Below are 13299 nucleotides of genomic sequence, written 5' to 3' on the forward strand. Positions count from 1 at the left end.
AGATCTGTAATTACTAGGCAATACACTGACCCAATTTAAAAGGATGCACAAAACACAGCAGCATACAGTGTCATGCTTTAGCTTCAGTTGTTAAATTCAAAAGACAGGAAAGAGTCTCTACAGAAACAACCGGCAAACCATCTCAAACCAGCCACTTGAGACAGTCTGCTTCTCTGCCTCCTCGCCGGCTCATGTACGCCTGTACATCACCCATTACACACCCAGTAACCCCGAGCAGCAGCAGCGAGCAGCCTCACCTTCTTATCTCTTTTCCACAGCCTGAGACAGCAAAAGCTCCAGAAAAACAAGTCTCCCACCATGTCAGCAAGAGCTGGCGTCTCTCCTCGCTGTTCTAGTTCATTCTACTGAGGCAGGCGATTCTCCCGCTGTCACAACAAAACACTGGCAGCGGCCGAACCCGGCCAGAGAGACAGAGCAGCACAGGGAGGGAGGAGAGAGAGGGAGCAGCCCACGCCTTTGCAGCTGAGCTCATCTCTGAATCAATGTCACTCCTCCCGGCTCTGCCCCCTCCCACCCGGCCTTCCTCTTCTCTCTCACTTTTGCTATGACCTCATCGTTTCCTGTTTGGCCCCCGCCCCCCTCTTGCACATGCGCCAACCGGCTGCTTCAACTACACACACCCCCTCCACCCCGACCCCCTGCTGTCCTCTGTGAATTCCTCGCTCCTCCTCCTCCGCCTCCTCTTCTCTCATGCTGTCCCCATTTCTGCAAACACGTTTTGAAACTAGGGAAAAACTAGCAGATCGACGGTTTATGTTGTATAGATGGTGAAATAAAATAGTTCTGTACACTGTAAAAATCTTACAAACACTGTCTACGCCTTCATTCACATCATCACTATAACGTTCTTTAAAAAGATTATCTTCAGTATCTATTAATATGTTGATTATCTTTGCCATTAACTGATTAATTCTCAGGTCAATAAAAATTGAAAAGAATCCATAGTGATGTCAGGTTGCTCATTTTGACCACACAATAATCAAATATTCACCTTATAATGAAAAGGAACCGGTGAAAAACTGCAAATCTTTGAGTCTGAGAGGGCGAAACCAGGAAATGTATGACACATGATTAATGATGATGAGATAATTTGTGAAATGATTTGAGTTAGATACAAACTGTTATGATCATAAACTAAAGTTCTTTATCAATTTAACTTTTTATAAAACACTTAGGAATACTGTGTGCATTGTCACTTATATTCTCTTTAAAACTGCTTAGCTGACCAACTAAAGTTTGATATTTTGTAGAACGCTTAATTAAAGCCCAAACAAGAAACATTAATTTTGTGTTGATTCAGGCAGCCCCTGTGGACAGAAGCGGTAGTGTTTCTACCGCTTTGTATCATTGATAGGGGAATCCGACCAAATCTGACCCGGCAGACATATAGAATAGACTACAATAACTATATAGACATAGCCAGTCTTCTCACTGATGCTCTTGTTTGTTTATATAGGTCATATATCAAAAACACCTTGTAATATTAAAATAAACAGTCAATAGATTAACCGATAAATAAGTTCAACATCTTGTCCCACAGTTATCAGATGACGACCTGCAAGATTTCCCCAGAAAAAGAAATCTAAGAAAATACGAAAACACGTCCCCTTTCAACAGAGGCACAGTCCTCAGTCACATGTCTATCTGGGTTTATATTTACTGTTGCATCACTCTTTCCTACAACCTCCTGTTTCTTCTCTCTAGCTCACATTGTTCATGTCTCTATCAGGTCCTGCATGCCAAGTGTCAATCCATCCCCTCGCTACAAGCCAGAGCCGGAGGCCCATCTGAGTGGGCAGATATTAATAGACAGCCAGACGCCCTCTCGTCACTGCCTGTCGGTTCTTGTGTTAAAGCAGGAGAGACAGACTGCGGAGAAAGCCACACTGTCGGCAACATCCAGGATAAAGGTCAACAAACAGGACATACAACAACAGAGTTTAAGTTCAGTTTGAATGATCAGATTGTGTACAGAACGTACTGTATGGTAACTTTAATGCTAATTACACCACCATGAACTTTTTGCTTCTAAACATCTTCTGCTTGATGTTAAGTAATTTCCTGCACTTCCCAGTGACTTTAGTATGTGCTAAAAACAGAGTTCATGTAAAGGTTAAAGAGTAGAGTTTTGTCTTGCATCACAAAAATGAGAATAAGCTTCAATTCAGCCTTTTTGCTCTGCCTGTGTAATTGATGGCAACGGTGAAAAAATAGCAAGTCTGAAAATACTTTTCTGTGTGAGTCTGTCTCCAGGCAGCTGATAATTTATCTCCCATCACCACTAATTCTAGTTCAAATCAATCAATCCTTTCGGGAGGTTTTACTGCTACAGCCGTACTTGGTCCGACATGACCAGTATCTTATGGCGGCTGATGTTCGCCAACTTTAGGTGGATATTTCTGTAAAATAAGCTGAGTCATTATGTTGACTTAATGACTCTTATCTACTGTTGCTATAGTAACATTATAAACTCATTTTAAACTGCAATAACTGATTTTTTGGTTAGTTGTCAGCAGCAGAAATAAGCTATTGTACACAACAACACTTTCATTAGACACATTCAGCAGATACGGAGCAACATTAGCATTCATAAGGACTCGTGTTTCTGGCCACATGTCCTTACCGCAGTGAACCGGATTTGATTCCACCCTGTGGTCCTTTGCTGCTGTCTTCCCCCTCTCTCTCCCCACACTTTCCTGTCCCTCTTCAGCTGTCACTAACAAAAAATGATTTTTAAAAGTCTATCAAAATCGCTTTAACACGATCCTATAATTGTACCTTTTGGCCAGTTTAACAAAAGTAACACATGTTCACTTTAAAGGTTCAATCTGTGTTTTGGTACCAACAGTGACTTCAATAAAGTATGTTGGGGTTTTGTCAAACCTGCTGGCACTCAGCTCAGAAGTGAAACCCAGCAGCACACAGCCGTGCCAGCGGGGGGGATTTCAGCCCACAGAGGTTGTTGCTTTCGTCAGTGTTTCCATTTTGGAAAGAGGAAATGCTACACAAATTTCAAAAAACAATTTAGTAAAGATCACTGGTCAGGTTGTGACCTCTCTAAATGTCAGTGTTGATACCTTTGTGTGTAACATTTTGGAGGCTCTGTTGGCAGAAATTGAATATAATATTCATAGGTATGATTTCATTAGTGTATAATCACCTGAAAATAAGAGTCTTTGTGTTTTTATTACCTTAAAATGAGCTGTTTTTATCTACAAAGGGAGCAGGTCCTCTTCCACGGAGCCCGCCATGTTTCTACAGTAGCCGAGACCAGACAAACCAAACACTGGCTGTAGATAGGGCCTTCTATGTTTCACAAGACATTTCGCAGCCACTGTAGTTTCTCGTACACACCTTTGAAGGCTGAGCTGTATTACACAACTAAATCCTACACACAGGTCCTTTAACATCTCACTGTGAGCAGAAGATCAACATAAAGCCTGAAGCCATCCAGCTGAAGCCCCAGTAGCTGCATTAATACACCCCTCTGTATGTGAGCCTGACCTCTGACCTCCCTGACACATTTCAATGACAAGAAAACTCGCCCTTATCCTAATAATAAGTTTCTACACTGCGACAGAGCGCTCTGTTCAGACCAGACTGAACGCTGTGTTCAGCCTCACTGATGAGATCATCAACAGCCGATCCAGTTGCTACGAAAACAATGTCACAAACTGAACAGCAACAACATCTTAACAAATACCATTTCCCAACACTTATTACACATGTGTCTGTATTCACTTAGAGGCTAAATATTCATCAGGTTTACAGAAACAACTAGCACATTCCCACTCAACCACAGAGCTACCTCATACCAGTGGGAGTTGATAAAGTACACTGTATATCTGGGACTTTCCACTGGTTTGGTGGCCCAAAATATCTAAATTTCTCAATAACCACATATGTAGGACATATGCAGTCAAAAAGTCAGGAGACAATTGCAAAAATAAAGAGTCTCACTGGTAACACTACAATACAGCTGGGCTCAATAAGAAGGATTGCCAAGTAAATTGCCACTTTCCTGAACGGGCATGTGAAAAAACACATTAACGCTGAATGCTGCAAACAGTACACACAGGGATATATAGTAGATGATGAGAACTGACAGGGAGATACATGAATCATTAGGTAATGATTACTTAAAAATGTAAAATGTGTAATCAATATACTGACCACTTTCTTCATGAGTCGTTCCTGATTTACTCTGAACCAGCTGTTGACCAGCACAGAGCTTTTACTGGTGAGTAATAAGGGATTACTTTGTGAATACCTAACATGATGTATCACTTCACTAGGTCTGGTATGCCCCCCCCAATGTCCATGTTTTACTCATTCTTTTTTGCTTTCCTTCATGTTTTCCATATATTACTTATTTATTTATTATTTGTAAGAAAATGTCTTTTGTCTTCAACCATGAATTTAAAAATACATATGTATATATATATATATATATATATATATATATATATATATATATATCCAACTGCACCAACTAAACTGAAACCGAAAACAATAGTTGCAACAGGGTTATAAGGGTTCACAGAATGCCAAAAAATCCCAAACAATATCAAGCACTTGTGATTTCACAGAAACTTCTTGGATTTCACCTTCAAGTGTTTTGCAATCTCAGAAACAAAGAAAGAGAAAAAGAAACAAAGAAAGTACCCAAGACGCCACAATGCCAGTAAGGCTAAATCACAACCACCTGACAAGGAGCTTTTATGCAACATGATGGAAATAAACAAATCAGAAAATTCATGATTGGTAATATCAAAACAACAATGAGACCTGATGGGACAGAAAACAGAGATTTTGTGTTGTAAAGGTTTTGGGCACTGAAAGAAAAAGTGAATGTTTAAACAGCCTCACAACAAAATCACTGATTCATAATTTCCATGGAAAGAAGAGAAGAAAGTTAGGGGTCTGTATCTCTCCCTTGTAAGATAATCCGATAGGTATCTACATGCATGTGCTTTGATAGGATTCAGGGATGATGTATTTTAATAAGGAACAATTCAATGCAATCTGATACAGTTCTTTTATTTTTCATTCTAAATTAAAATAAGCCAGTTCTATAAAAGTGACATTGCTTTAATAACTTTTTATTACTTCAGATAAATTTCATACAAAACCAGGGAATCCCAAGAAGATCCAAAAAATGTAAAACAAATGTATGATTTCAAAATGACATGTTGTTGTGTTTACTGCTTTTCCAATAAATAATTCTGAAATCTCAACTTTCATTCCTTCTTATAGAATTCAAATGTCTTCCAAACTTTAGATTTTATATTTGAGAGTGCATGGTAAATCTTGTTGGCGTTATCAAACATGTACCAACCTTGCAAGCCACGCTGTGCTAACATTACTCTTGTTACGAGACCCTCGCGTTGAACTTTTACCTTTCACGACCCACACTGACCCATTCATGGTACGGTCAGATCAATCCAGGGGTCTGTGTATCAATGTAGTTGCATCTATTACGTTAAAATTGATTGGTAAATCTTTACACCCCTAATGTTTGTGTTTTAGAAAGCTGTGACAGTCACAGATTAGCCTAGGACTTTGACAGGCTCAGCCTCAGAGATCACACTCAACCATCGTTGAATCAAAGCAAGTTTGACCCAAGGCCATGGTAATGTCTTGTTGGTCAACCCTGAACTGATGTTCACAGAGCATTGTGGGTGAGAAACCACGAAACCAGAAACGTCTCCCAAGCTCTGGTCACCCAACAGGCCTAGGTTGATGTCTGGCCCCGCTCCCGTCAGCTGGCTCTTGGCCCTGAGTTGTTTGCAGAAAGGCTGACTGAACTGAATGAGGAGAAGGCTGCTATTACCACACATTCATCTGTCAGTAGGCGGTGTGACGGACGGATAGAGTGAAGGAGGGCTGGTAGGGGAGGAAATCCAATTACATCAGTTAACTCAGTATTCAGCACATAAATCAGTCTCTGTAAGGGTAGTAAATAACTGAGTAACATCCTCTGCCTGAATTACTAGTTCACTCAAGGCGGATGGTGATGACAGGAGCTGAAGCTGCAGACACACACCTGTTTGCATATAAACATACACACACCAGCAGGCTCGTACTACACGGACACTCAAATAGCAAAAACTTGCGTCTCAAAGTATTTAAGCATTAAAAGAGATATTTCTCAAATGTTCTATTGCACAAATAAGAAATAAATTGTCACAAATTGTTGTGTATCATGGTGTTTTTCCCTGTTAGAGTTAGTTGTGGGTTATTAATTGTTGTGTTATAAGGTTATAACCGTCAGTAAGAAATAGGGATGGACCGATTATCGGTCTGGCTGATTATTGGATCTAATATTCAGCATTTTTCCGATTATTTGTATCCGATGGCCGATAAAATGAAGTGTAAAAAAATTGTGTAAAAATTCTCTGATACTCTAGTTTATTACGTGACAGTTGGAAACAGCAATCCGCCCTCGAGGTCTACTTCCTCGCCAACAAGGACGAGAAGCTCCAAAAGAGTGATGGAAATCACGAACATCAACAGTTCAGTAATTAGATGAGCAGAGAACGCTTCAGGCGAAAGTTCACATCCTGCCTACTTTCTCAACTGTCCCCTATCACCTTGTTACAATCCTGTGAACAACTAACAAACAAAAAGACAAACAATGATTAATGAAAATAATAATTACTCACACAAACTATTCCAAAACATAAGGGTTAAAGCAAGGTGCAGCTGTATGGTGGTAATTACTGTTTCTGTCTGGCTGACCATCAGTTCAATCTTTCTGTCTGCAGACTCTGAGTCATCACTGCATCATGGAGCTCAAAATGTTTTCACTGCCTGTGACAGAAGCTTTTTCAGGTGCAGTGGCATCAGTGAATTTTAAAAATAGGATTATGTTTCTGCTAATCTGCACAGAGTGACTCTGCAGGACTGGAGTACACTTCTTCTTCCTGGGCGTGGCACGGACATAGGGAGCAATTCAAGCCTTACTGGCTGACCAATCTCAAATTTACTTTAAGTGTAACAGCAGAGACAGTCAATCAGTGTATTTGCACTGTAAGAGGAGCAATAAACCAGAGGAGGAGAAAGAAGAGTAGTGCAGCCATCTCTCCACCTAATTCACTTTAGAGTCTCCTACATGTTTCATTACTGAGATTGCACAGCAAAGGGCAAACTGTCTGGAGGCAGTGTAAATGATAAAATACACACACACGCTCAGAGATGCAGAGAAAGGCCGAGCCATGAATGATTTCCGTTCATCATGGCCATGACACATGACCTGCTAGAAGCTGCTGGCTGCTGTAGCTGACCAGGGGGCAAATGTGTCAAAGAGGATACTTTATGTGCAACGAATGAACTCAGCTTTTTATTCTAACCGGCTTCTGCTATCAAAGGACCAGCAACAGTCAGTGAATTATTGATTTAGTTAATAGTGCAGGTTTTGGGTGGCTTTTTATCGCCTCAGCTGGGCACCAAACATATTGTAGCTACCATATGTTTCTTCATTAAAATAATCTAAAAGGACATTTAAATGTACGAGTACATTTTGTTTAAAATTAAACCTAAAAATGGAAGATAAATGCTCATAAGTGTGCACAATTTAAAAACGAATTGAGGTAATTTAAGTTAAATCCCACTTACTTCAAAAAGCACTTAAACATTTTACTGTCAGCCACTAATGACACTTGTGAAATGCAAAGCATTACTTATCCTCATATAAGCTTTGTGCTAAGTATACAGGCAGTAGTTTTCTAGAATATGAGCCTCACATATTTCAACACAGTTGACGAAGTTTTCATATCGTCTGCTGCCGTGGGTGATAATTGTTATTTTACCTCACTGTGTGAATACGACAAGGATTACCGAAAACAACTCTGTGAAGTTTACCAGTGATGGATGAGCAGGGAGGAATATGTACTTTATTATACACCCACCAGCTTATGCAAAAAGCTTCCTTTTGCAGGAAGTGAGTATGTAAAACCTGCAGCATGGTCTAGTTGCTCTGGAAAACTCAGAAAAACACACAATAAAAACGTAGAAGGTCTACAACTACGGGTTATTTTCATTATGAATTAATCTGCTGATCATTCTCTGAATTAACTGATTCATTGTTTCATCTTTAAAATGGCAGAACAACAGAAAAAGTCCCATCACAAATTAATAAAGCCTAAGTTGACGTTGTTAATTGTTTGACTCCAAAACATTCAGTATTCAGTTTATTGATTTGGAGAGGTGTATGTGTGCCTCATCAATCTACACCCCCTAAAATGGCCTTGCGTTTGTACTTAGCAGGCAGAAAAGCAAGCCTGTTTTTGTGTCAAAAAGAGTGTACAAATTGCTCTGCCCCTCCTAACCACCATTAACACAGCCTCAGCTGCACCTCTTCAAACCACCTCAGCAAAGGTTGGAGCCATTTGGAGCCAGGAGATTACCAAACAGGCACAAAAAACAGACTCCTGGTCAATGAAATTTGCACTTGCATTTATGCCGCTGATGGGCTTTGTGCCGGCAGGAAAAAAGGGCCCCAAGACATATAAAGACAAGATATTTTATTACACCAACATACAGTATTAATCAGTTTCTTCTAGCTTTTGTGTGTGATTCCATCACTAATCAACAAATAGACACAACTCTCCTTTGATGCTGTTATCTTGTCTTTTCTATAATGCAGCAGCACTTATCAGCAGAGGCTCAGTCTATTGTTTATCTGCTTTCCGGTGCCGTGACCACATCTATTCTGCACATGAACCTCTCTCCTCTCTTGTGCCACAACAACAGCTCCGACTTTCACTGGTGGTCTGTAAGACAATCTGACTAAGCGGCGAAAGGCATCGGGGTCAGTTACAGGTCTGGCACAGATCCTACGTGCATGTTTGTATGTTGGCACACACAAACCGGTGAGGCTGTAAATGTGTGGACTCAGGTGTGTGTTTGCTTGTACAGTATGTGTGTGCTGTAACTTGAGGTTTATCAGCAAACAAAGAACCAGGGAAGTGATGAGAGGTGATTGTCAGTGGATGGATACTCTTACCATGATAAGGCCGGTGGTGATTGGGTCGTTGCAGCCGTGGCACAACTCCCCAAATTTGGCCCAGTAGTCCTTCTTGCAGAAGAGCCGTCCATCTTTTTCATAATACCAGTGGGACAGCGATGCGCTGCACTCACAACACCTTAAAGAAGAGATGGAGAGAGATAAGTGAGCGGTTTTAAAGTTAATCAACACTTTTTCAATGAGCTTAGAGGATAAAATCATGTCATTGCGCTTTTAGATCGACACTGAACATTTGACACATTCAAATCCAGACGGCAGAAACAAAAGAGGAAGTCAGAAAATATGCAAGTGATGTATGAGACAACAGGATCTTCACGTCATCCTCACAGTTAAAAGGCTGGAGCCAGAAACAATTTGCTTTATAAAAAAAAACCTTAATTAACTAATTAATTGTCTTTTAATAAATTGTTATTATTGTCATTATTTTCAACACTAATAGTAACATATTTATACATTTAAGAGGGAAGAAAAAGCAGAAAACAGTGACAAACGCCCTCATCCTGCACTAAAAAGTGCACAGCAGATGAAGTTGTTATTGTGTTGACAGAACATTATGTTTTACTGCACTCTTTAAACCGTACTTTAACCGTCCTAATGACACCCTGCAGGGCCCCAAATTATAGTTTTCATGGTGATAATAAGTCCCTTTGTGGATTTATCACTCGCCACCCCAACTGAGGTGGAACCAAATGAGATCACATCAAAACACACAAGTATGACTGGGCCTTAAAAAAAACACAGTAATGGCAAACAAAGACACAACGTCACTGCAGTTGAATACATCATGAGCACAGTCACTCAGACAACCACACGGATGCCATATATAAACATTTCATCACCCAACATCAAACAGTATATATATTTTATATATATTAAGTCAAACTTTGTTAGGAAACTAGTACATAACGTTATATATCATCATATGCATTGGTGTTTTATCATGATTTGACCTAAGCTAACCATCCACCCTCGTGCTAACGATAGCAAGCTAGGCTAACAATCTTCCACTTTCCGAGTGAAGGCTAGTTAGCCTAGCTTGATAGCTTCACTTTCAGGGTTGAATACAAACTTAACATCATGTTGAGTCGTAGCAAATATTGAGGTCAGAAAAACTGTACAGTTTATATTTGCTTACAGAAAAATATGAGTTAAGTTTAGAGTAACCTAAATTGAAAACCAAACATCTGCAGTCCTCCAGGATCACGCAGCAGCATGATGTTTTTTATTGTTCTGAAAATGAACCTGTGTTGTGATTATATTTTCCCAGGTTGTATTTATCAATAGCAGGTTTTAAGTCCCTGATTCAATCTACTGTTTGTGCAGACAGTCTGATACTGCGCACAATCAGACGTGTTCATCTGTCTGGTCGGTCCATCTGTCACCAGAGTTCAATAGCAAGCTGCTCTAAAAAGTCCAGAGTGACGTCAGCCTGATAGACATCGGATGCTGACAGAGTGGAGGACGGATAGACATCGGATGCTGACAGAGTGGAGGACGGATAACGAAGAGTTGGAGACAGACGGACGATGATAATATGGTGACAAAATGTGTGTGTGGAGATCACTTTTGGTACAATGCAAATGACCAAACACAGACTGCTACACATACTTAATGATAAAAAAAACAGGTGAGTAAAGGTTATTTCCTGGAAAGTGATGATAGATGATGTGAATGACATCTGAAGAAAGAGGATGTTAACAATATGATGTAACTCAGACATGTCAGATAGAGCAACACAGCAGAGGAAAGCAGGTAGCACCTCACTTTTCCTACTGATTAGTCTCTATCTGTGAATTTTCATTATAACTTTAGTTTTTAAACATTATATCTTCATGTATTTGTTTATGTGGTTAAGTAGGTAGATTTAAGTCTGCATGTGGCCATAAATCAAAATCTGTGCTAATCCCTTTGGTTGAAGCATTTTCTGTATGTGTGCGTGCTTTTAGGCGTGTATGTGCTTGTTTGTAATCTGTACAAATCTCTGTGTCTAAAGGCCATGACTAAGTGAGTGTCTCCACTCCTTCCCAGTGGAGCTTTCCTCCCATCAGCCAGCCGTCTGGCCTCGTCCCTGCTCAGGGAAGCTTAAATCCGGACTGGTTTGCTCTGAAAATGTGCTCGGCTTAACAGGCTGGAGCAGAATCCTGTGTGTCCTTTGTCTCATCCCAATTTCCTGCTATTTACATTTTGTACGATTAAATTTTCTTCTGTGCTGTGTGCAAGGTTTGGCTTGTTGAAGAAACCAAAGATATCAGGTTTTTTACGATCTTCATTAATATTAATTTATTTACACTCGGACTTGTCTCTGACTCGGCCATTGGTCTCGCCAAATATTCTAGTTGGTCTCAATCGAGTCCATCAAGTAACTTAACGGGTTACGGGTATTGGTTTAATTCAAAATCCATCTAGAATGGGCACTGACATTGGTTACCTTGTTGCCTAACTATGGGTACCAGGCAGCCAATCAATGTCACTTGCAATCGTAGGTCTGGATGCCAAAACTCATCTAAATTGGCAATAGAAAAATATTCTTTTTTTTCTGTCTTGGTCTGGATTCGACCCTGTTTGGACTCTCTCTCGACTAGTTCTTGTCTCTGTATTGGACTCAAAGTCAAATCAAAGGTGGTCTTGACTGCAGCTCATTTGTGAGGAATTGCTGCTTTTCTTTTTCTTGTTTGACTGTACATTAAATATAATTAGTTTTCTATTGTTTTGGATTGGGGATTAGACAAAACAGGACACCGAAAGACGTCACCTCGAGAAAATGATCATCAGATTAATCAATGTGTAGCAGAATTGTTCCGCAAAGACTTAAATCTGACCCAAATCTGTGCAGCTATGTCTCCCCTTCCTGTCCTATTTGTGGCTGGTTGGTACAGTAACAACTAGTGAAGGACTCATTAATATATTCAGCAGAAACAGCAACTCTCCATGACTTTGCCCCTAGGTCTTGCACCTACTGCACACACACACACCACTACGCACATGCACACACATATAACCTTGCAGCACATACAGACACACATACAATTTATTTATTAGACAGACACACCCACTCTTCCCGGCATCTGCATGCAGCGCTCCACTGTAGCTCAGCAGATTGTAGCAGAGCTGCTTCAGTATGCAGCATGTTTGGGTGAGCAGGGGGGAGGAGGAGACTTGGAACTGGGTCAAGGCTTTCAGAAGACGTCCGCAGCACCGAGCCAGGAGCTACTCAGCTGTCTTGGCTCTCTGCCGCTCAATAACTGCCTTTCAATGCATACACACACACACACACACACACACACACACACACACACACACGCACATACACATACATCCTGCAAACCCCTGCTGGGGCAAAGTCATACCTGGGAAGGGCACAGACAGGATTTTAATGCTTTAAGGTTGAGTTTCTGCATAGTTAAACCGGAGCAGAGCTGGGAGTGGTAGCAGAGTATTAAAGATATGAGTGAATACATTAGTGACTCCCAGATGGAGATGGTAAATTTCTGCCTTGAGGACCACAATCTTATCTCAGAGGTGGAGGAGGCAGGCAGCGACTCTTGGTTACAACTAAAGACTTCCAGGAATGAAAAACCCACCATAATAGTAAAAAATATAATGCTTTTTCCAGTTAGTGTATTAAAGTGGGCTCACATTAGTGCATTTATGTGTGACAGTGTTTCTGTGTGCATTGGCACGGAAGAATAAGAGGATTATCAGTGTGAAAGACTCAGAGAGAGTCTTTGCCCACTCTGCTATGATGCTCCGAAAAATCCGAAAATGAAAAGCTTAGCAGTCTCTTTCACCTTACTGCGGAAACAATAAAGCACACTGTAACATAAAACACTGTAAATAAATATTGCATGCCCTTTAGGAAAGCAATCAATAATGATGTTCAAGGTCAGAGAAAGAAATGAGTTTGAGAAAATCTGTGGTAGAGTATTTGAAAAGACTGATATCAGACAAAAAGACAATAAAGACTAAATAACGTTTGATTGATTTAAAACAGGCAGAGGACATAGGAAAGTGATGAATAACTCCCATGAACAAGTGAGAGGGACCAGAGCAGATTTTAGACACCATGAAACCCAGCTGGATTCCCCCAGGGTCAGAAAACAACCACTGACAATAAATCTGCAACGGTCCCCCCTTCAGCTCTAATCCCTGATGGCATTATCTAAAAGTGTCTCGGAGAGTAATAAATTCCTTTTCGAGGTCAAAAGGAGGCAGCCTCTCCCTGGCCTCTCACCTTCCTCTGTCTGTGTTCA

At 40.6% G+C, this 13299-nt stretch overlaps 1 protein-coding gene across 3 annotated transcripts in view; it reads right to left on the reverse strand.

The window, feature by feature from the left end:
* Positions 1–13299, reverse strand: part of limk1a (LIM domain kinase 1a) — a 49840-nt gene that overhangs the window by 16713 nt on the left and 19828 nt on the right. For 2 of the 3 annotated variants that reach the window (XM_051397699.1, XM_051397700.1), the window contains one exon: positions 9029–9167. In XM_051397699.1, coding sequence (XP_051253659.1) covers positions 9029–9167 — 139 coding nt within the window. Of the gene's footprint in view, positions 1–257; positions 497–9028; positions 9168–13299 lie in introns of those variants that run through there. The other variant, XM_051397701.1, reaches the window with a different exon arrangement.

This window comes from Dicentrarchus labrax, unplaced genomic scaffold (genome assembly GCF_905237075.1).
Source record: "Dicentrarchus labrax unplaced genomic scaffold, dlabrax2021, whole genome shotgun sequence".
NCBI classification, from domain to species: Eukaryota; Metazoa; Chordata; class Actinopteri; family Moronidae; genus Dicentrarchus; species Dicentrarchus labrax.